We start from the raw sequence: 23,321 nt of genomic DNA, 5'->3' as shown, positions 1-23,321 counted from the left end.
AACAATCAAGTATCATTAATGTACTTGAAGCCTCTAATCAATTATATATATATATAGTTATTGGGCTTATACTATTGGGTTCGTTAGGTTTCTAAGTTACTAGTCTACTCCATTAGGGTTTACTATATATGCTTGTAACCTTTACTCCTTTAGAAGTAGCGCCGATTCCATAAAAGAGATGTCGAAATAGCTAGTAATTGTCGGTCAGCCATCCAGCGGTGAATCCATTCAGATCAATTAGTAGAAATTTTATGAAATGCAATCTTTGTTAGATCTCGCACGGGTACTTCATTCTAAGGCGGAACTCTCACCTACCGATTTATTTTCACATCCCACAACTTCGACAGATCGCTTAGCCCCGTTCATCTTCGGCGCAAGAGCGCTCAATCAGTGAGCTATTACGCACTCTTTCAAGGGTGGCTGCTTCTAGGCAAACCTCCTGGCTGTCTGTGCACTCCTACCTCCGTCAATTTTGTACCGAGGATTTCTTTCGAGTATACTGGATCATTACTGAAAATCGCTTATTCCACAATGGTTGAAGTAGATTTTAATTTACCAGATCAATGTTGGGAATATATCTTCACATTTCTCAACGACGGCGGCGATGGTGAACACAACCACCGGTACTTGAAGTCTCTCTCTGTTGTCTCAAAAGAGTTTCTCTCTATCACCAACCGTCTTCGATTATCTCTCACTATTTGTGTTCCAACACGCCCTTTCATTCATCGCCTTTTCAAAAGGTTCACCAACCTCACATCCCTCGACCTCACGTGTTTCAACAGTGACCTCAACGCGCTTCTCTCCCAAATCTCTTGTTTCCGATTGAACCTCACTTCACTAAATATCTCCAACCAACCTACCATTCCTGCAATTGGGTTGCGAGCTTTCTCCAAAAAGATTACAACTTTGACATCTCTCATTTGTTCCAATATTGAGTCTGTCTACAGCACCGACTTGTTTCTCATCGCCGAATGTTTCCCTTTTCTCGAAAAACTTGACCTCAGTAATCCCAAAGTGTTTGTAAATCAAAATCACATAAGCTTCCTCAATGGTTTAGATGTTCTTTCATCGTCACTTTTAAAACTCCGCAAGATTAATCTCTCTGGTCATTGCTATGTTAACGACTCATCGCTTTTGCACTTGTGTAAGAATGGTGAGTTTCTTGAAGAAGTTATCATGGATAATTGTTGGTCAATCTTAAGTCGCCATGGAATTGTTTCTGCAATCCAAGAGAGACGAAAAACTTTGAGGTCTCTATCCATTAGATTTAGATCGAGTGAAGTAAATGACATCATTAGTTCATACTTTATTGACTCGTTGGTGAGTTTGAAGGGCTTAACTAGTCTTGATTTGTCATTTTCACTTATCTCGGATGAGTTACTTACCTCTACTGCAATGGCTGGTCTTCCTTTGAGAAGGCTTGTCCTACAAAGTTGCTCCGGCTATAGTTACGTTGGAATCTTTTCTTTGTTATCCAAGTGTCAATCTATACAACATTTAGATATTCAAAGAACCGAGTTTCTAAATGATCACCATGTTGTCAACTTGTCTTTGTTTCTCGGTAGTTTGGTGTCTATAAACCTTAGTGTTTGTGAGAATCTCACAAATTTAGCCTTGTTTGCACTTGTTAGAAACTGTCCTTCACTAAGTGAGATCAGCATGGAATACACAGCTATTGGAAAAGAGAGTACAGAGAACTCTAATTCTCTCATGGATTTTGTTGTAAACCCTCGAATAAAATCTCTCCATTTGGCTGGTAATTCATTTCTACGAGATGAAAGTTTCACAATGTTTGCTTCCATGTTTCCCAATTTGCAACTGCTTGATTTGAACAAATGCTATGGCATATCTGAAGAAGGTATTTATCAAATTTTAAGAAGATGTTGTAATATTAGGCATTTGAACTTATCCTGTTGTTTAAGAGTGAAGCTGCATGGAATGAATTTTGAAGTTCCTAAATTGAAGGTGTTGAACTTGTCATATACAAGTGTTGATGATGAAACACTTTATGTGATTTCGAAGAATTGTCCTGGGCTTTTGCAACTGTCACTAGAAAGATGTATCAATGTCACAACAAAGGGAGTGAACCATGTGGTTAAGAATTGCATGCAACTCAGAGAGATCAATTTGGAGTATTGTTATAAAGTGTTTGTTAATATTGTTCCCATGGTATTTTCAAGGCCTTCATTGAGAAAGATAACTTTACCACCTCACTATCATTTCAATGATATTATTAAGGGACTCTTATCACGTCTTGGATGCCTTATTTGCTAGTATTTTGAAAGTTCTGTGCTGGAGAGTTCGTACTCTGAAATGTAAGATTTTCTTTTTGTTTTCATATTTACTTTTGTGATAAGTTATTTTATTTGTTAATGTGTCTTGCTTATAAGTCTGTGCATTATAATTGGCTAAAGTAATGGTTTTCCTATATTGTACAATATAATGCATGCAGATATGTGTTATATGCAGATTTAAACTGCATTGCTTTTCATTGTTTTGCCTTGAGTTATATTTCACGGATACGATTCTTGTGTCATACTTTTTGATGCTCTCATAGGCAGCATGGGGTTAAGGATGGTTTAGTGTTTATGAGGCTACCAATTTCATTGGTGAAGATGCCTTACATTATCTGTCGAACTGAACTAATTGATTGAACTGGCCACTGGATTCTGTAGATATCTGTGGACAAGGACGTCTTCTTTGGTCGGAATTAGAAAGATAACAATTGGAAGCCGGCCTCTTCCTAGTTCAAGCTTCTCAGCATAGAATTTAGATATGGCAAAACAAGTTGAGCCCGACGGGCAAACCAATTTATAAACCTTTATTTTAGGCGGGACGAGTTCCACTCAAAATTGACTGCTTTCTGCTGATACCTATATCTTTGATCAAATTTAGTCATGTTGTGTTAATTTCTTTCCACGCCAACGAGAATTCTTTTATTTCTTATTGTGCTTGTGAAATTATGCTTTGTTTGATATTGATTCTTGAATGTTAATTATTGACAATTGTCTCTTTTCTGCTTTGATTTGAATGTTCAATTAATCTGTCAGTCTCATTTTCGAGACTTTTTTCCGTAATCTGTTGTATGAACTGAGTTGAAATTTATGACTCCTTTGACATTAGGGTAGGGATTCAAAATCCATTGGAAGACATTTGAAGGACCTAAATGGAATTGAAGCTGTAAATTATACAAATTGTGAGTCTTGCTGCTTAGGGAGATCTTACTGATATTGATGTCAAAGAATTTGGCAGGCAGCTTAAATCAGCATTGGATGATGATATATGGATGTCAAAGACTTTAGTTTCTCATCATAATGTTTGGAGCTTAAATCAGCACTGGATTGATGGGTTTTTGTTTGGATATATTCATTATATGTATAATATTGGTACCTAGCTAGTGTTTGAAACTTTGAATATCATTTGAACAGATTACTGTTTAAGTTAGAAAGTAATTTATATGTAATTTAAAATTTATATGTATAATATTGGTACCTGGTGTTTGAATATGATCATTCGAACAGATTAACATGATAAGTGGAAGTTTTGTAGTTTATTATTATTTACAACTGATGATCTATTATTGTCCATCTATCATATTAGCAGTTTTTGTAGTTTACCATTTTGCTGAATTGATCACCTTATTTTAAAATTTGACAGTTTTGGTCTTAACAACACACATATTTTGTCTAAAATATGGTGATGTCACACATTTTGAATTAACTATATAAATAATTTTTTTTTTACAAGTTCATCGATGTTCTTATTTTTTCATCATCAGATTATATGTCATGTCATTTAATTTTAAAACATATCATATCACTAATCTATAGTTAGAATTAGAAATTATGATAGAGGGATCAAAACTCATATCTTAAAATAAGGGGATCAAATCTGCAAAATAATAAACATGGGAAGACGAAAACCGTAATTAAACCTAACGATGGTTAAGCCTAAGCCTAAATAAAATCCCTCAAATTAAATAGGAAAGGATGCAAAAATCGTGAGAACACCACCATCATACTGAACTCTCACCAGTTCAACCCTTTCCTTCTGAGTTCTGTCAAGTAATATCTCTCAACAATTGGTTTCATCCGCAAAAATCAAATCATGGATGAAGTTGAACAACCAGAATTTTATTTACCTGATGAGTGTTGGGAACGTGTCATCACATTCCTCAACGACAACAAATTAAGACAGCCGTCACTGCTTGAAGTCTTCTCTGTCGTCTCAAAACGGTTCCTATATCTATCACCAACCGTCTTCGATCCCATCTCATCTCACTATCTCTAAAAAGACAGGCCCTTTCCTCAATCGCATTTTCCATAGATTCCCCAGCATCACCTCCCTCAAACTCGCGATTCTATTATTGTAACCCCAACAGGCTTCTCTCTCAAATATCTTGTTTCCTATTGAAGATCACATCTCTCAATCTCAACAGCCAATGTCATCATTCCCGTAAAGGGGTTACGAGCTTTCTCCAAAATAAATAAATCCGCAACTTCTCTCAAATGTTCCCACATAGATTCTATCAATATCACTGACCTGTCCCTCATTGCGGACCGTTTCCATTTGCTCGAAGAACTCCACCTCAGTTCACCTGCAATATTCCACGGTAACTTCCTTGATGAGATAGAAACTCTTTATTGGCATTATCTAAACTCCGCAAGGTTAACCAATGCTGGTTCAAAAACTCTAAGTTTCTCGAAGAGGCCATCATATTTAAATGTATTGGCTTAACCAATGCTGGTTTTGCTTCTGCACTTTGCGAGAGACCAACATTGAGGTCTTTATCCTTTACCAATTACTTCGACAATTGTGCAACTCTGTTAGCAGTTCTTAGGAGTTGTCCTTCACTTAGTTATATCAAAATGGAAAAAGAAACGCTTTTTGAAGAAAGAAAGTGTGGAGGATTCTAATTCTTTGACTGATTTTGTTGTAAACTCTCAATTAAAGTCTCTATGCTTGGCTCACAATACATGGTTAAGTGATGAAAACGTTATAATTTTGCTTCTATTTCCCCAATTTGCAGAGCAACTTGATTTAAGTTATTGCAATCAGATATCTGAAGGTATTTGTCAACTTTTACGGGGATGTTCTAAGTTAAACATTTGAACTTAAGCTATTGCTCAAAAGTTAATCTAGGTGGATTGAACTTTAAGGTTCCGACACTGGAGGTGTTGAACTTGTAACATACAAAAATTGAAAATGAAGAACTCTATCTGATCTCGAAGAGTTTACGTGGGCTTTTGCAACTATTACTTGAAGAATGTTATTTTGTCACAGAAAGAGGAGTGAATCCTGTGGTAGAAAACTGCACACAACTTAGAGAGATCAATTTGAAGAGCTGCTATAAAGTGCATAAAAATATTGTTGCCTCAATGATAATTGTTCCAGGCCATTATTGAGAAAGATAGTTGTTCCACCTAGTTATAGTTTCAACGATGAAGAGAAGGAACACTTCTTGAGTCATTTATGCCTTTGCTAGTATTCTGAAACTGCTCTGCTGATGTTTGAGTTTTGAAATAAGTTGTTTTTTTTTTGTTTTCTGAGCTATTTCTCTAAGAAATTACTTTTTTTTTATTTTATTTTATTTTATTTTATAAATAAGTTGTTTTTTGTTCACAAACCTTACGCACCTCAACCACCTTTCTCTGTCAATTCTCTAAGATGTTTTTTATTCTTATTTTGGTTTTAAATTGCCTTCCATTTATTCAAAGTTTAAAGACCATTTTTTATGCTTTCCCTGATCTACAATTGCAATTTTTTATGTATTTTGTTGCTGAGACTAACTCTTATTTTCTAAGTTTCTGAACAGCAAATTGTAGCATAGTCTATGATGTTTCAGTGCAGTCTGTTATTATAGTATAAAAACAGCAGTATAAAACTTGAGGGATATAATTAAAAGTATCAAATAAAACCTGAATACACTTAATTTATGTATGGATTCGGGAAACTCAGGAGAAATATTAGGTCAAACACTCTAGGACATAAGAGAGGATGATGTCATATCTTCACCCAAAACCTTAATGCATTAGGTTAATGGATCATCGATGAGACTTAACCAACATTTTTCTCATTTATAATCGACGTGAGACTTAACCACTCACATGTAAAACCTAACACAAATTGTTAGTGGAAGTCTTATGGTACCATCAATTAGAAGGATATGAACTTGTTCATAACAATTTTTTTAAATCCTCATTGTTGTGTGACATTATCATTCAACATGATTTTATCATCAAAGTATATAGCTCTCTTTGTGGGCATCATCTGATTTGAGAGTAGTAATGTTAATTTATCAAAGTGGCCATAATTTACTCATGCATACGCACATGTTCAATGTCGCTATAGTTGAAGTGAATTTTGATCGAGAATAAAAATTTTCTGCAAAAGCTATAACATTAAAAATAAAATATTTGAGAATAACTAGTAAGGTAACGGTACCAAAATTTGTCACTATACTCCATAGATAAAAGTAAATTAATATTTCAATAGTTTTATAGAAGGATTCCCAAAGGCTCAAGGTAATGGTACTGAAAGTTTCATTAAGAAATTGTTTAAGTTACATGGTTTTCCTTCAAAGATTGTCTCTAACAAATAAGATTTTTCTAAGTTATTTTTGGCCTAAGTTGTTTTTTTTTTTTTTGGTACATTGGCCTAAGTTGTTTAAATTGGAAAACACAAAATTGATGGTCAAACGGATCGGTGATCAATAGATGTTTAGAAACATTTTTGAGGCATTTAACCGGAACGAAACCCAAGCAGTGGACTAAATAGTTGGACCGTGCAGAATTTGGTTCAACGCTAATAATAATTAGTATAAATTTAGCATATTTTGTTGAATTTTTATTTGATTTTAGCCTATATTGAGCTAGGTTTTTCTCTATTATGTGTTTTTAAACATTCCTGCAAGAAAAAAAACATTTCAGATTCTAAAACAACCATTTATTTTGACAGCTTATGAGAACTTTTAAATTGTAACACACTATAGACAATTATTTTTCAAAATTAGGCAGTACTTACTATAATAGTTTCATGTTATGCCACTAGAAAACATATTTTGTGCACCCAAAAAACTAAGCAAAAATATGCAACACACAAAAAGCCAATAAAACATTTTACATTTCAGAGCAAATTAAGTTATTTTAGAATGCATCCTTGCTGCAAGAAGAGTTCCTTCTTTGTTTTACTCAAAAAACGAATTGGATTTGGAGCTACTATCTTTCTAATTGATGGCCTTGAATTTAACATAGAGTCAACAACATTATTATGCACTTTACGACAACCCATCAAATTGATCTTTCTCAGTCGTGTGCATTTTTCTATCACTTGATTCACTCCCTTCTTTGTGACTTTAAGACAAAATTTTAATTTCAATTGCAAAAGCCCACAACAATTCCTCGAGATCACATTATATCAAGCATAATTAGTATTTAATTATTATCATTATTATTTTAGGATTTGTATAAAGTCTATAGAGTCAATCACCTTAATTATTGGAGATATTTGTTCCTTAATTATTGGAGATATTTGTTCCTTAATTTACTCCATAATTTACTCCAATTAGGTTACTATACTTGTGTATATATACACCTCTTGTAAACTCTCAAAAGTAATGCAATATACAACTTTATTCATTCCTTTATATGGTATCAGTTGGTAACGTTCCAGCCCTACCCTGTTAAACCAGAAAACGCCGTTTTTTCTCCGTTTGCCGTCACACTTTGCCTCCCATGGCTTCCGATGGCTCTCGCTCCATAGCTAACCCCTATGAACCCTCCAAACCCTTTGCGTGTATCACCCTCAGCGGTGTCACCAAGCTTCTCCCTACCAATTATCTCAATTGGAAACTCCAGGTAGAAGCCTTCCTTGATGGTTTTGATCTACTCAAATACACTGATGGATCGTTCCCTGCGCCGACAGCAACGATCACCACCACCGCAACGCCTCCGGCAACATCACCAAACCCTGCTTTTCAAACATGGCGTCGCCAGGATCGCCTCATCTATGGTGCCATCCTCACCACTCTTTCCGACGAGGTGGCCTCCTTGGTGTCCCAGACGAAGACCTCGCACGACCTCTGGGAGCTTCTCAAGAACACCTATGCCAAAGCCTCCCGCAGTCACCTTAAACAACTCAAGGAACGTCTTCGGATGGCCTCGAAAGGTACTCAATCCATCACGACCTACATGCACTCTCTGAAGCAAACTGCTGATCTCCTCGCCTCTCTCGGCTCTGCTGTCTCCGTCGAGGACATGACCGACCATGTCTTGCGCGGCCTTGATGACGGTTACCGAGCAGTCATTGATGGGGTCAACGCAAGGGACACTCCAATCACCTTTGATGATCTCCTCGAAAAGCTCCTCATCCAGGAACTCTCTCTTGCTGCTGCTCAACGCCAATCACCTGCTCCTGTTACTGCGCTGCACGCTCAGGCAAGGTCGACCAACAACAAGCCTCGACCAAGTCAGGCACCTGCACCGACCAACCAACGCCCAGGTGATCGCAAACCATTCCTTGGTCGATGTCAATGGTGCAACACCAAGGGACACGTCCTCGCTGACTGCCAACTCTTTCGGACCCAACACCCCAGCGTCCCCGCACCTCCTCGTTCTTCTCCGAGCACCACTGGCCAGGCCCAGGCCCACACCGCTACTGCTGGCACATCCTCGCCTGGTTTTCTGCTCGACAGTGGAGCAACACATCATGTGACCAACGATCTTACAAATCTGGCACTTCACCATCCATACACTGGCCCCGACTCCCTCTTCATGGGGAATGGTTCAGGTTTAAACATCTCTCACTCTGGAACACTTTTAATTAATGATTTATCCTTGTCTAATGCTCTTTATGTTCCCTCCATGAAACAACAAATCATTTCTGTTTCTCAACTCACCAAACAAACTAACTCTGCCGTTGTTTTCTTACCAAACTCTTTTTATGTCATGGACTTGCAGACACGCCAAACAACCCATAAAGGCTCATGTGTGAATGGACTTTATCTGTTGCCCACGACCTCACCTTCCGCCCACACCGTCCAAGTGGAATCCTCTGCTTCCTGGCATCACAAGCTTGGACACCCTTCAACTTCCATCTTCAAATTTATTCAACATCATTTTTCTTTAGGTTCAAATAAATTTCCGCAATCAGATTGTAATTCATGCCAAATTAATAAAAGTCATAAACTTCCTTTTCATGAATCTACTCTTACATCTACTTATCCATTAGAAATAATTTTTTCTGATGTATGGACTTCCCCTGTTTTATCTACTGATGGTCTTCGTTACTATTGTTTGTTTGTTGATCATTATACTCGCTATATATGGCTATATCCCATGAAACTAAAATCTGATGTGCAGTCTATTTTTCCCAAATTTAAAACACTAGTTGAAAACTTCTACCAACACAAAATAAAAGTCCTATACACTGACAATGGTGGCGAATACATTGGTCTTCGTCCCTTTCTAAGTACTCATGGCATAAGTCACCACACCACTCCCCCTCATACACCCGAACACAATGGCATCTCTGAACGGCGGAATCGGCACATTGCCGAAACCGGTCTCTCCCTCCTTCACCACGCTGGCCTTCCCCTCACCTACTGGCCTCACGCCATGACCACTGCAGCCTACCTCATTAACCGTCTCCCTACCCCAATCCTCGGGAACCAATCACCTTACTCTAAACTCATCCGCATTAGTCCGGATTATCATAAATTAAAATGTTTTGGATGTTTGTGTTTTCCCTGGATTAAACCTTATGCTAACCATAAACTTGCTCCAAAGTCTACTATGTGTGTTTTTGTAGGTTACTCAGCTGATCAACATGCATATCTATGCCTCGATCCTTCAACTGGACGGATTTATACCTCTCGCCATGTCAAGTTCGTCGAAACTGAATTCCCCTTCCGATCACTGGTGGCCCAACCGATCACGTCCACGACCTCACAGACTGGTCCACTCCAACTGCCCGTCTTGCCGACCATCGCTCCACCTACTGCGAGCACCAATCCCACATCCCCGGATACCTCACTTGTTGAGCCTCCCTCCCCGTCTGGCATTTCCTCCCCGACCACATCCCAATCCTCGTCCTCAAATACAACGAGCAATGAAACGACCAGTAATGACCCCCCTTCCTCCTTACAGCCAACATTGCTCCCACAACCACAAACGACCTCTCCCCCCACAACGACCACTGAACCCCATGGCGGTGGGATCATCACCCGGTCCAAAAACAACATCGTCAAACCCATCCACAAACTCAACCTCCATGTCCGTCCCTCATCCCCGATGGAACCTAGTACTATTACCCAAGCCCTTCGTGATCCGGACTGGCGTTCCGCCATGTTGGCTGAATTTGATGCCCTACATCGCAACAACACCTGGGAACTCGTTGGTCGTTCCTCTGCTCAAAATTTGGTTGGTTGTAAGTGGGTCTTTCGCATCAAGAGAAATCCAGATGGGTCCATTGATAGGTACAAGGCTCGATTGGTCGCTAAGGGTTTCCATCAACGCCCTGGTTGTGACTACACAGAAACATTTAGCCCCGTCGTCAAACCAGTGACAATTCGGATCATCCTCGCCTTGGCAGTTCGACAAGGATGGTCCGTCCGCCAGCTTGATGTTAACAATGCCTTTCTTCAAGGGACACTCAACGAGGAGGTCTACATGGCTCAACCACCTGGCTTTGTTAACAAAAGCTTCCCTGATCATGTCTGTCGCCTAAAGAAGGCGCTCTACGGGTTAAAGCAAGCTCCTCGCGCTTGGTATATGGAACTTCGTGTATTCCTGCTCTCCATTGGCTTCGTCAATTCCACCGCCGATGCTTCTTTGTTCATTCAGCGGACACCACGCGCGACACTATACTTGCTCGTCTATGTCGACGACATCATTGTTACGGGGAGCTCCTCGACAGAATTGTCTCGTCTCATTGCTACACTTGCTGCCCGTTTCTCATTGAAAGATCTTGGCTATCTCAATTATTTCCTGGGTGTTGAAGTCATTCCTTCCGCTGCGGGCATGTTTCTTTCACAACGGAAATACATCACTGATCTCCTTCAAAAGTCGGGCATGACAGAAGCTAAACCAGCGTCCACTCCAATAACTGCTACTCCTCCGCTGCTCAAAAACTCTGGTGATCCCTTGCCCTCCCCGACTGAATACCGAGCACTAGTTGGAAGTCTCCAATACTTGAGTCTTACTCGACCAGACATTGCCTTCGCGACCAACAAACTTGCTCAGTTCATGCAGAACCCGAGCACCATGCACTGGTTGGCTCTCAAGCGCCTACTTCGCTATCTGGCCGGCTCTTGCGACAAAGGCATTTTCATCTCCGCGACTGCTCCCCTGAACTTTCATGCGTACTCAGATGCGGACTGGGCGGGTGACAAAGATGATTACATCTCTACCACTGGTTACCTGCTCTATCTTGGCGACACCCCCATCTCTTGGAGTTCCCGCAAGCAACGCTCGGTTGCTCGATCATCCACTGAAGCTGAATATAAAGCCTTGGCCGACACGGCCAGTGAACTCCTTTGGGTACTCTCTTTGTTCACTGAACTTGGTCACACTCCTACAGCTGGTCCTGTCATCTACTGCGACAATCTTGGTGCTACACATCTGAGTGCTAATCCTGTCTTCCACTCCAGAATGAAGCACATAGCCTTAGCTTATCACTTTGTCCGTGAAAACGTTCAACGTGGCCGTTTTCGTGTTTCCTTCGTCTCTACCAACGACCAGCTTGCTGACATTCTCACCAAGCCTCTGCTTCGCCCCCGGTTCGAGTTTCTACTATCCAAGTTGCATCTTTCTTCCAGGTCGCCCAACTTGCGGGAGGATATCAAGCATAATTAGTATTTAATTATTATCATTATTATTTTAGGATTTGTATAAAGTCTATAGAGTCAATCACCTTAATTATTGGAGATATTTGTTCCTTAATTATTGGAGATATTTGTTCCTTAATTTACTCCATAATTTACTCCAATTAGGTTACTATACTTGTGTATATATACACCTCTTGTAAACTCTCAAAAGTAATGCAATATACAACTTTATTCATTCCTTTATACATTAAGTGTTTTATCATCAACCTCTGTATTTGACAAGTTTAACACCTCTAGCTTGGAAACTTCAAAGTTCAATCTACGTAACTTCACTCTTGAACATCCGGCTAAGTTCAAAGATCTAATCTTACAACATCTCCTTAAAACTTGATAAATACTTTCATCGAATATGCCACTAGAATTTCTCAAATCAAGCACTTGCAAATTGGGGAAAATGGAAGCAAACTTTATAATGATTTCATCGCTTAACCATGGATTGTTAGCGAAATAAAGAGACTTTAACTGAGGGTATACACCAAAATCCATCAAAGAATCAGGATTCTCTACACTTTGTCTCCAAATTCTTTCCATGTTGATCTCACTAAGAGAAGCACACTTTCTGACTAGTGCAAACAAGGCTGACTTTGTGAGCTTCTTACATCCACTAAGGTTTATAAACACCAAATTACCGAGCAACAAAGAAAACACAACAACATGTTGATCATTCAGAAAATCAGCATTTTGAAGATTCAAATGTTGTAAAGATTGACGACACTTGGATAACAAGCAAATGATTCCAGCATAACTATAGGCGCTGCAATTTTTGAGGACAAGCCTCGTCAAAGGAAGGCCTTCCCTTGCAATAGAGTAGAGCAAGTCGTCCGAGATTCCCGGACAACATAAATCAAGACAAGTCAAACCCTTCAAACTCACCAACGAGTCAATGAAATGTGAGTTGAGGAATGCTCCAAAATTATTGGATAAGGATAAAGATCTCAAAGTTGGTCTTTGAGCGAGAGCAGAAGCAATGCCAGCATCGGTTATGCCATCACAGTCAAGTATGATGGCCTCTTCAAGATGTTTACAGTTCTTAAACAAGTAGAAAAGCAATTGATCATTGATGTAGCGCTGACGTTTGAGTCTAACTTTGCGGAGATTGAAAAGTGTCAATGAGGGAGGCTCTTCTACCTTGGAGATACTGTAATAATGGGAGAGGCAACTCAGGTGGAGTTCTTCGAGTAAAGGGAAGCAATTAGCAATGAAGACAAAGTCAGTGTAATCTATAGAATATATGTTTGAATATGTGAGAGATGTCAAAGTTGTAATCTTTTTGGAGAAAGTTAGCAACCCATCAGAGGGAATGGTGGATTTGGTGAATTTGTTGGAGAGATTGAGACTGAGTGATGTGATGTTCAATGGAAAACATGAGATTTGGCAAAGAAGTTTGTTGTGGTCACCGAGGAAGCGCGTGAGGTTGGTGAACCTTTTGAATAATAATCCAAGAAGAAAAGGGGGTGTTGGGTCACATATAATAGTCAGTGAAAATCGAATACGATTAGTGATGGAGAGAAACTGCTTGGAGACGCGGGAGAGAGACTTCAAACAACGGATGTCATTGCTGTCGGCCTGGTTGAAGAATTTGAAGACAGATTCCCAACAGTCATCAGGTAAATGCAAATCTTTTGTTGACAATATGGAAGAAAGTAATAATTTGAATTTGAATTTGAATTCCATTGTGCTGCGATGTGCGATTTGTGAAGGTTAGGCTAATAATAATAACACTTTTTTTTATGAAAGGTTAGACTAATAACTTGTTGAGCAAACATTCTCACTCGGTTTATATAATGTTTTTTTAATAACTTGAAGGTTAGGTCTATTAAGATAGATTTGCAATTTTTTTTTATAATAGATAGATTTGTAATTAATTTGAATTATATTCTGTTGAAAAATAAGTTTTAGTTTTGTTGGTTCTTATCCTAGCAATATGAATGTAAAATATATTTTAGGTTTGTTGGTTCTTATCCCTATAGCTATAATATAATTAAGGGATTTAGAGAAGCCAATCGATGTGCCGATGTACTTGCAAACATTGGTAGTGAAGGCCAACATGGTATTGTTTTCTTTGAGACTCCTCCTCCTCCTCAAGTGGCTCAAGTTTTTGATGATGATTGTAAGGGTGTTTCTACCCCGCGATTAATTATTTTGTAATTCTTATTTTGGATTTAGGCCCCGTTGAATATCAAAAAAAAAAAATAGTCCCGTGTATATTTTTTAATAAAAAATTTATAAATTTGGTTAGAAATATTACGGTAGTTTAGTAAATTTGATAGTAATTAACTTTATTATATATTTTTTTATAATAACATTATTATATATTATTAATAGTTAGTAGTAAATTTGTTAGTAGAAAATTTTTTTTAGAAGCTGCAGGCTCAATTGGTTAAACTACTGCTTCTACAACACTTCTCCTGCGACTTGTTCTCCTTTCGTCCTTCTGCATTGACGGCGAGTGGAGTGCCACAATCCCATTCATTATTTTTTATCTACATAATCCAAAGCCCATGGCACTGGCGACGTCTCCGGCATAAATGCAAGGAGGATGTATAGCTGATATAGGATCTTGTGGAACAAGAATTGATCTTGCAAAAATATTGTTTATATTTTTATTTCGATAACCTTTTACATTCTCTTGAAATTTAAATTCAACACCCGCTCCCCCCTAAAGTTTTGGATGTTTCCAACCTAATCCCTTTAAATCTACCTACCTACCTACCATCACAAATTGGAAAACAAGACCTCTGCCGTACTATAGAAGCCTGTCGACAATGGAAAGACAGTAAAGAAGAAGAAACGCTCAACTAGAGATTTTTACTCACCAAATTAAAAGAGAAGACACAACACAACAATAAAGAAATCTCTTCTCTACTACAGATTTTTACTTACCAGACGAGTGTTGGGAATCTATCTTCAAATTCATCATTAGCGATCGATGATGGTGACATCTATATAACTATCACTACTTCAAGTCTCTCTCTCTCCATCGTCTCCAAACAGTTCCTCACCATCACCAACTGTCTCCAATACTCTCTCACTATTGGTGACTCATCAACAAGCCATTTACTTCCTCGTCTTTTCCAAAGGTTCACCAACTTGACCTCCCTCAACCTGTCGTGCTTCCCAGGTGACACTGACAGACTTCTCCGGAAAATCTCTCGTTTTCTCCCAAACCATTACAACTTTGACCTCTCTCACTTGTGCCAATGTTGCATATATCAATGACACCGACTTGTTCTTCATTGCCCGATTGTTTCCCTATGACCTCCGCTCGCTCCCCCATAAATTTAGAAAATTATGAAAGCTTACGCAATGGATTAATTAATAGCTCTGTCATTAACACTTTTCAAACTCCGCAAGGTTAAACTCACCAGTCATCACTACATCAACGATCAATCTCTTCTCCAATTGTTCAAGAACTGGAAGCTTCTAGAAGAGGCAGACATATCTCGTTGTAATCAAATAACCAACTCCGGTATTGCTTCTGCTCTCTTTGAGAGACCAACTTTGAGGTCTCTATCCTTTTCCAATTATTTGGAACCGGCAGCTAATGCAACATTTAGTGCACCAGTTAGCAACTGTCCTTCACTTAGCAAGATCAGTTTGCATTCCGGATGGATTAATATAAATAATTATAATCCTTTTGTCGTATGTATGTCCTCAATTAAAGTCTCTCTGTTTGGCTAAAAGTTATGGGTTAAGCGAAGAAAGCATCAAAATACTTGTTTCCTTATTCCCCAATTTGCAACTGCTTAATTTGAGCTATTGTCGTAACATATCTGGAGAAGGTATTTGTCAAATTTTAAGGAGATGTTCTAATATTAGACATTTGAACTTAACTCACTGTTTAGGAGTGAACCTGCATGGAATTAACTTTGAATTTCCCAGACTAGAGGTATGTTGAACTTGTCACATACAAAAGTTGATGATGAACCACTGTACATAATCTCAAAGAGTTGTTGTGGGCTTTTGAAACTATTTTTGAAATATTGTTGTGATGTGATGTCACAGAGAACGGAGTGAAGCACGTGGTAGACGAATGCACACAATTAAGAGAGATCAATTTGGTGGGTTGTCTTAAAGTGCATGCAAATGTTGTTGCCGTTTTCTCAAGGCCATCGTGGAGAATGATAACGTCGGCTCAACCTTATTTTCATTAGTGCGACACAAAGAAACTCTTTTCGCATCTAGGGTGACTTTTTGGTACGTAGCTGTCTGAAACTACTTTGGTAGTCATATCTCATCATGACAAAATGATACCAAGAAATTATAAACTACTGTAAAAATGTTTTCTATTATTTAATTTTGTTTCTGTTGACTACCTAGGTCTTTGTTTTGTGTTGTTCACTTTTTCAAAGTCTAAATGATGTTCAAGTTTAAGTCAAAAAATAAATGATGTTCAAGTTATTTGAAAATAACATTTTTAATTATTTCATACTTTTTTTTTAATCTCTCAGGTTATTGCTTCATTGATGACTCGTCGCTTTTCCATCTTTGCGAGATTTGTGAGCTTCTTGAAGAGCTAGAGCTAGTCATGTTTGAATATTGTAAATACTTAACCCATGTTGGCATTGCTTCTGCAATCCGCGACAAACCAAATTTGAAGTCTTTCAAAATTTCTTTTGATGAATTTGGAAGGATGTATGTAAGTTCAAAGGTGATTAACTCTATAAGGAGTTTGAAAAGTTTGACCTATCTCAATTTATCATATGTGCTTATTTCAGATCGTTCGCTCTCATCTCTTGCAGAGGCAGGTCTTCCTTCAACAATTTATCATATGTGGACTAGCTTTAGTCTAGTCCAGATCAACAACCATTCAAAAATGATGATATCAAGGTTTACATTCCTGATTTTGAAGAAAAACTCCTACCTAATTAATTTGATTATTGGTTGCAAACGGTTGAAAGAATATTTGAGTAAAAGATAGCGGAAGAGAAGAAGGTAAAGATCATTGTTGTCAATTTAAAAAAAGAAGTGAGCACGTCAAGGAAAAGGCAAGATCAAAACATGGGAGAAAATGCGCCGGGAACTAACTAAAATTATGTTGATATAATAGAGATAATTTTATTCAACTGCAAAACCTTTGTCAAAAGAATTTGTCTATAGAAGAATAAATTATAGTGTTTAAGTTGATGATGACATGTGACATTCATGAAAAGAGGAGTACACAATAGTTCATTACCTTGGTGGATTAAACTCCGATATTGGTCATCCTATTCAACTTCAACAATATTGGTCATTGGACGATAGATGATGTTGTTCATCTTGCCATCCGAGTCGAGCAACATTTACCAGAAATGTCTGCTTATAAAAAGAATTCCTCAACCAAAAACTCTCTTGATACCCACAAAACATCAATAAATCAATCCAGTGCCTCAAGTCAACACAAGGCATCCAAATGCTTCAAATGTCAAGGTTTTAGACATATAGCTTCAAACTGAACCATCACAACCATCAAAAAAGAAGCATATGAAGTTACTAAAGAAGAAGAAACTCAAAAAGAACTTGAAGAACAAGATGTAAATCCATTATATGATGAAGAGCTCACTGTTGTTACTGATCGTAGAGAATCGTTAGTAATTAGGCGAAACCTACACACAATGTCAAAAAAGGAAGAGCCTTAGCTAAGATACATTATATTCCACACACGGTGCACTATTGCAGGAAAAGTTTGTGATGTTACCAGATAGTGGAAGTTGTGAGAATGTGGTGTGTCTGACTTAATGGTGTATAAATTGGAGTTGCCAACACGAAGACAGTGAAGTGAAAAATCACTAATCTAGTAAGCTTACCAAAATATCAAGCTACATATAGCCTCTCCATTGCCACCCTAGCATGCTAGTTTCATCATTGCATCACCCTACAATTGAATATAATAAGTCACTATGTTTGCAATTTAATTATATTTTTACTAAATTGTGTTTCCAATGATTTAATAATTACTACTACTGTGTCAAATGTATTATGGCCTTTAGAATTACTATAAATATGGTAATTTTTCTTCATGTATTTTGCATATTGAAGTTTATAAAATTTGAATTTCTCTTTTGAAATATTCAGAGTAGATTCTCTTTTGACTCCTTAGCCACATATGCCTATAGTACAATATCCATTGTGTCAATATTCATTTTATTGTCTCAATAATTGATATTGACCATTGACCAATGAAAAGTGTTAATAAAAAGTAAAAAGAGAATAAATGTGTGTGTATATATATACACACACACAATTAGGTTTAATTCAAAAGAGAAAAACGATGGCGGCCGATTTCGATTTACCAAACGAGTGTTGGGAATGTGTGATCAAATTTCTCCGGTCCGACCATCGCAGCTTGGAGTCTCTCTCCCTTGTCTCAAAACAATTCCTCTCCATTACCAACCGCCTCAGATTCTCTCTCACTATCTATGACGCAACCATCCCTTTCCTCCCTCGCCTCTTCCACAGGTTCACCAACCTCACCTCCCTCGACTTCACGTTCTTCTGCGGTGACCTCAACGCACTTCTCTGCCAAATCTCTTATTTTCCCTTTCATCTCGAATCACTTAAACTCTCCATTCAATGCCCCATCCCTAAAGATGGATTTCGAATTTTGGCCACAAAGATGAAAACTTTGACCTCTCTGACCGGATCTGTCACTAAAACTGACATTGTCCTCATTGCTGAATGTTTTCCTTTCCTTGAAGAAGTTGACCTCAACTTTCCTCAATCCAACGATAGGCATACAAATATATTACCATTGGCACTTCCCAAACTCCGCAAGATTAATATCTCAGGTAATTATCTATTATCCATTGTTACAAAATGAATTATATTTATAATTATATATATATATATATATATCCAAAATAATTACACATGAGTGAAGGGCAAACAGCAACAAGCTGCGCCGCTAATCCTTTTGAAAACATAATTGGTTTTTTTACATAATTGTTGTTATCTTATTAATGAATGTGTTGGTTTCACGATTGGACGAGGCAAAATAATTTTAAAGCTAAAGTTTATTGATCAATTTTACATTCAACTCTCTAATTTCCATTACTCTCTTTTGGCACTGACTCCTCCACAATCGAATTCCATTACTCTCTAATTTATTGTTCAATTTACTTTCAGAGATGAATGTATCCCATAATTAAACATATATAACTTTACATTCAACTCATTTCGGTTAGAACTAATTTTATAAATGTAGCTAGCCACCCCTAATTTTTTTAATCTCTCAGGTTATTGCTTCATCGATGACTCGTCGCTTTTCCATCTTTGCGAGATCTGTGAGCTTCTTGAAGAGCTAGAGCTAGTCATGTTTGAATATTGTAAATACTTAACCCATGTTGGCATTGCTTCTGCAATCCGCGACAAACCAAATTTGAAGTCTTTCAAAATTTGTTTTGATGAATTTGGAAGGATGTATGTAAGTTCGAAGGTGATTAACTCTATAAGGAGTTTGAAAAGTTTGACCTATCTCAATTTATCATATGTGCTTATTTCAGATCGTTCGCTCTCATCTCTTGCAGAGGCAGGTCTTCCTTTGAAGAGACTAGTAATCAAAAGATGTATGCATTATAGTTATGCTGGAATCTTTTGTTTGTTATCGAAGTGTCGATTTTTACAACATTTGGATCTTGAATCTGTCCAATTTTTAATTGATGAACAAGTTGCTGAGTTGTCTTTGTTTCTTGGTAATTTGGTGTCTATAAACCTTAGTGAAAGTAAGATGCTCACAAATTTAGCCTTATTTGCCCTCGTTAAGAACTGTCGTTTCCTTGGTGATATTAGAATGGAAAACACGGGTATTGGAAAGTTTAGTTTAGAAAATTATAATTGTTTGATGGATTTTGTTGTATACCCTCAAGTGAAGTCTCTCCATTTAGCTAACAATTCATGGTTAAGTGATGAAAGCATGAAAAAGTTTGCTTCCATTTTCCCAAACTTGCAAGTGCTGGACACAAGCGATTGCAAATTATTATCTGAAGGTATTGTTGAAGTTTTAAGATGTTGTAAAATGATGATGCATTTGAGCATGACATATTGTCCAAAACTGGAGCTACTTGGGATGAACTTTCAAGTTCCCCAATTGGAGATATTGAACTTGTCGATGTCAACAATTGGTGATGAAACACTGTATATGATCTCAAAGAATTTCTCCAGGCTACGACAATTGATCTTAGAAATGTGTTCTCATATCACAGAGAAGGGAGTGGGGCAAGTAGTAAAAAATTGCACACGACTGAGAGAGATAAATATTCAGTATTGTCGTAATGTGGGTGCCGATGTTGGTTTCTGGTTGGCAATGGTGTGTTCAAGGCCATCGTTGAGAAAGATTATCGCTCCGTCTCATTTTGACCCTACTGACACCAAGTGGATACCTTTATTGGATCATGGATGCCTTGTTTGCTAGTATATTCTCAAATTTGTTGTAATTTTTTTTATCTTCATTAAAACATTTCAATCTTCATTTTTCCCTATATTTTATATTTTATATTTTATATTCAATCATGTTCTAATTGTATTAGCTTCTTGATAACAACTTTTATTCCACAACGAGCACCAGAATCAAAGAGGAGACAAAAATAAGAGCAGCAATAAAATGGAGGCAAAAAATAGGCCAACGCTGCACCAAGACTACCTAGACTCGAAGATTGTTTTTTTCACCCTCCGTGTTCCTCTTAAACCCCCCAAAAATCCCAAAATAACCTTGAATTTGGGGGGTTCAGGATGATATGGATTCTAGAGTCCGAAATACATTAGATGTGGATCGTGGGATCCGAAACATGCCAAATATAGATGGGAACATGGTTTTTGCAAGGAAAAATTGTGTGTGGATGTTGGTTTGGATCCTACCATCCGAAACAAATTAGGTTTGGATCTTGCGAACCGAAATGGTCACGAAAATTACAGGTTTGGATCCTGTGAACCGAAATGGACAAGCAAATTACAAGTTTGGATTGTAGAGTCCAAAATCATGTTTTCTGCAGGAAATATTTACAGGTTAAAGTCAACATTATGCAGGTTCAGAATTTGCTATTTTGCACTAAATTAAAAGTTAAAAACATCTATTGTCCTTACATACGATAACTTCAAACATAATCAAATAAATTACAACTTCAAACTCTAAAACGTAAATTACAACTTCAAACTTAAAAACAATACAAGCGAACCTATAAGAAAATTACAACTTATGACGGGTTCAACTACATTAGGTTGTGCAATGTCGGGTTCATCGATGTTCGGTTTCATTTCAAACGGAGGTTCGGCCATCCCAAACCCTACCTATAACAACAAATTACAAAATTTTAAAAAACTGCACGGTTTGGCATGTAGGATCCGAAATGGTTTCAGGTTGTGTGATCCAAAGGCGATTGTGATCATAAAACCATGAAAATTGAAAAAATTAACGGTTTAAAGCGCATATTACCTCTTGTATGACTCCGATTGAGCATTGCGACCCTCTTTGAGTGAATAAACGTTGTTTTCAAGCCTCTGATACGCCAAAAAATCGCCCTAGTGTCCAAGTGGTTATGAAAGTACAACTTCTGTCACATAGGCTATATAGGCTGTATTCGGATCCTACAAACCGAATGTCAGCGTTTCCGGTTTGTACAATCCGAAACAATGCAAAAATTAAAAAAGCAAGGCATTTCGGATTGTACAATCCAAACCCATGTTTTCCTGGGCAAAACATCACGTACAAGCCAGCCATAGCCAGCCAATTTCTTTTTTAAACTGGTTTCGGATTCTAGAATCCAAACACATTAAAAAAAGGAATTTCAGATTGTACAGTCCAAACTCATGTTTTCCTGGGCAAAACATCACGTACAAGTCAGCCATAGCCAGTCAATTTCTTGTTTAAACTAGTTTCGAATTGTATGGTCCATAACAAACAAGTTTCGGATTCTAGAATCCAAACGCATTTAAAGGGCCAAAATGGTCACATTGGGGGCCTTAGAGGAAACTATAGGGGCCAAAAAAACAATCTTCTTTTTTATTTGTCTGACTAAAATATAAAAAGTTTTTAATTTGGCTGTAAGTTGAATTCATAACCCCTTTACCCAAAAGAAAAAATTCATAACCCATGATTTAATTTATTTTTTATAGTTGCAAAATTAATTAAATTTATAGAAACACGATGTACCAAAAAAACAAAGCATAAATTCAACAGTAAATAATCCTCAAAACCTGCTTTCACAACACAACCCTCAAACCCTATAATAGTTAGTACCTCCAAGAAACACAAATTTGACGAGGACCGCCGACTTATTTGACTGCCACATCCACATCGGTTGCTACTTGGACTCTCTCTTCGCTTTGTTTGTTTGAAAGGTATTTTTGCGGATAATAGTAAATGACCGGAAATTAAAGACAGAAAATAAATGACAGAAAAAGTAAATGTTGTGTGTGTGACCACATTGGGTGGTTAAGTGTGGTCGGATCCCTCACTTACTCCTGCTTTGTGGTTATTCCCTTGTTTCCCTCTATCAGAAATTAGACTATTAAAAATTGGTTCGAAGCAATATCATTTCCTATTTCTATTACAAATTGTGGAGAGCCTAGTTAGTGGTTACTCTTACTCTATTTAAGTTTCATCGCCTCAGGTTCCACTTTTTTGTTAAAAATGTTGGTATCATTGCCTTAGTAGCTCCATGTGTCATAAGTCGTCATGTGTGCCTCTAACTAGTTCTAATTCTGTTCAGGTAGAACTTATCGTGCTTTCTAATCCTATGCTAGACCTCAAATACTGAAATACTGAATTTAATGGTCTCATATTGGCTCTAGCATACTGTCATTCGTTCGGGATTACTAGCTTCGTTTTCTATGTGATTTCCACTAGGTCCTTAGATTTCCACTAGGTGGGTTAAACGATTATGGAGAGTAAACTACAATATTGATCTTTATTTCTATAACTCTTTCAATATCTCAATTTGGTTTATAGGGGCGGCTCATATGGGTGTGTTAACTCTGTGTATCACGTATCACTAAAAAATGTCACAAAAGCTTTTTTTTTTAAAGTTAACAATCATTTTTAACATTAAGGACCAAAGTGACTAATGGATTGCAGGGTCATGGACTATTTTGTATTTTTTTTCTTGAGTCAGAGACCATAATAATAGAGAGTTGCACATTCAGGGACCAAAATGGTTGTTTCCCCGTCTCTGGTGCTAACTCAGCAAGCTGATGTGTGTCCAAAAAATGTCACGTCAACTTTTTTGTTGAGTTAACAACCAAACTTAACAGCAGAGACTAAACTGACTAACGGAATGCAGATTCAGGGACAATTCAATAGTTTTTACTCAGTGAGGGATCAAAATGACAGCGAATTGCACATTGAGGGACCAAAATGACAATTTCCCCAAATATATATATATATATGCAGCATTGTTATAGGTTGTTAAATAATCCCTCAGTTATTGGCATAAAGGATAAAAAAAAATGAATAAACACATAATAA

The 23,321-nt window shown here is 37.5% G+C and overlaps 3 protein-coding genes and 2 pseudogenes across 3 annotated transcripts; 4 read left to right on the top strand and 1 right to left on the bottom strand.

The window, feature by feature from the left end:
- Positions 1-531: 531 nt before the first annotated feature.
- Positions 532-3,338, top strand: LOC123923246 (F-box/LRR-repeat protein 2-like). The gene is made up of 2 exons (XM_045975930.1): positions 532-2,315; positions 3,124-3,338. The coding sequence occupies exon 1, from the start codon at positions 532-534 to the stop codon at positions 2,272-2,274; it is 1,743 nt and encodes a 580-aa protein (XP_045831886.1). The 3' UTR covers positions 2,275-2,315; positions 3,124-3,338.
- A 769-nt stretch (positions 3,339-4,107) lies between these two features.
- LOC123923059 lies at positions 4,108-5,485 on the top strand (annotated as a pseudogene).
- Positions 5,486-7,140: 1,655 nt separating this feature from the next.
- LOC123923058 (F-box/LRR-repeat protein 4-like) lies at positions 7,141-13,558 on the bottom strand. Its single transcript, XM_045975702.1, has 2 exons — positions 12,075-13,558; positions 7,141-7,414 (listed from the first exon to the last, which is right to left on the bottom strand). The coding sequence occupies exons 1-2, from the start codon at positions 13,556-13,558 to the stop codon at positions 7,141-7,143; spliced, it is 1,758 nt and encodes a 585-aa protein (XP_045831658.1).
- Positions 13,559-15,521: 1,963 nt separating this feature from the next.
- Positions 15,522-16,187, top strand: LOC123923057 (annotated as a pseudogene).
- Positions 16,188-18,134: 1,947 nt separating this feature from the next.
- On the top strand, positions 18,135-20,273 carry LOC123923056. The gene is made up of 2 exons (XM_045975701.1): positions 18,135-18,651; positions 19,099-20,273. The coding sequence occupies exons 1-2, from the start codon at positions 18,135-18,137 to the stop codon at positions 20,271-20,273; spliced, it is 1,692 nt and encodes a 563-aa protein (XP_045831657.1).
- Positions 20,274-23,321: the final 3,048 nt, after the last annotated feature.

The sequence above is a fragment of the Trifolium pratense genome, linkage group LG4 (assembly GCF_020283565.1).
Source record: "Trifolium pratense cultivar HEN17-A07 linkage group LG4, ARS_RC_1.1, whole genome shotgun sequence".
Classification (NCBI taxonomy): Eukaryota; Viridiplantae; Streptophyta; class Magnoliopsida; order Fabales; family Fabaceae; genus Trifolium; species Trifolium pratense.
This window is presented reverse-complemented; position numbering and strand designations above follow the sequence as displayed.

Coding starts and splice junctions, on each gene's coding strand:
- LOC123923058 (XM_045975702.1), bottom strand. CDS start 13,558: ATGGAATTCAAATTCAAATTCAAATTATTACTTTCTTCCATATTGTCA. Junction 7,415..12,074: donor GAGGTTGATGATAAAACACT/TAATGTATAAAG, acceptor TTATGCTTGATA/TAATGTGATCTCGAGGAATT.
- LOC123923246 (XM_045975930.1), top strand. CDS start 532: ATGGTTGAAGTAGATTTTAATTTACCAGATCAATGTTGGGAATATATC.
- LOC123923056 (XM_045975701.1), top strand. CDS start 18,135: ATGGCGGCCGATTTCGATTTACCAAACGAGTGTTGGGAATGTGTGATC. Junction 18,652..19,098: donor CCGCAAGATTAATATCTCAG/GTAATTATCTAT, acceptor TTAATCTCTCAG/GTTATTGCTTCATCGATGAC.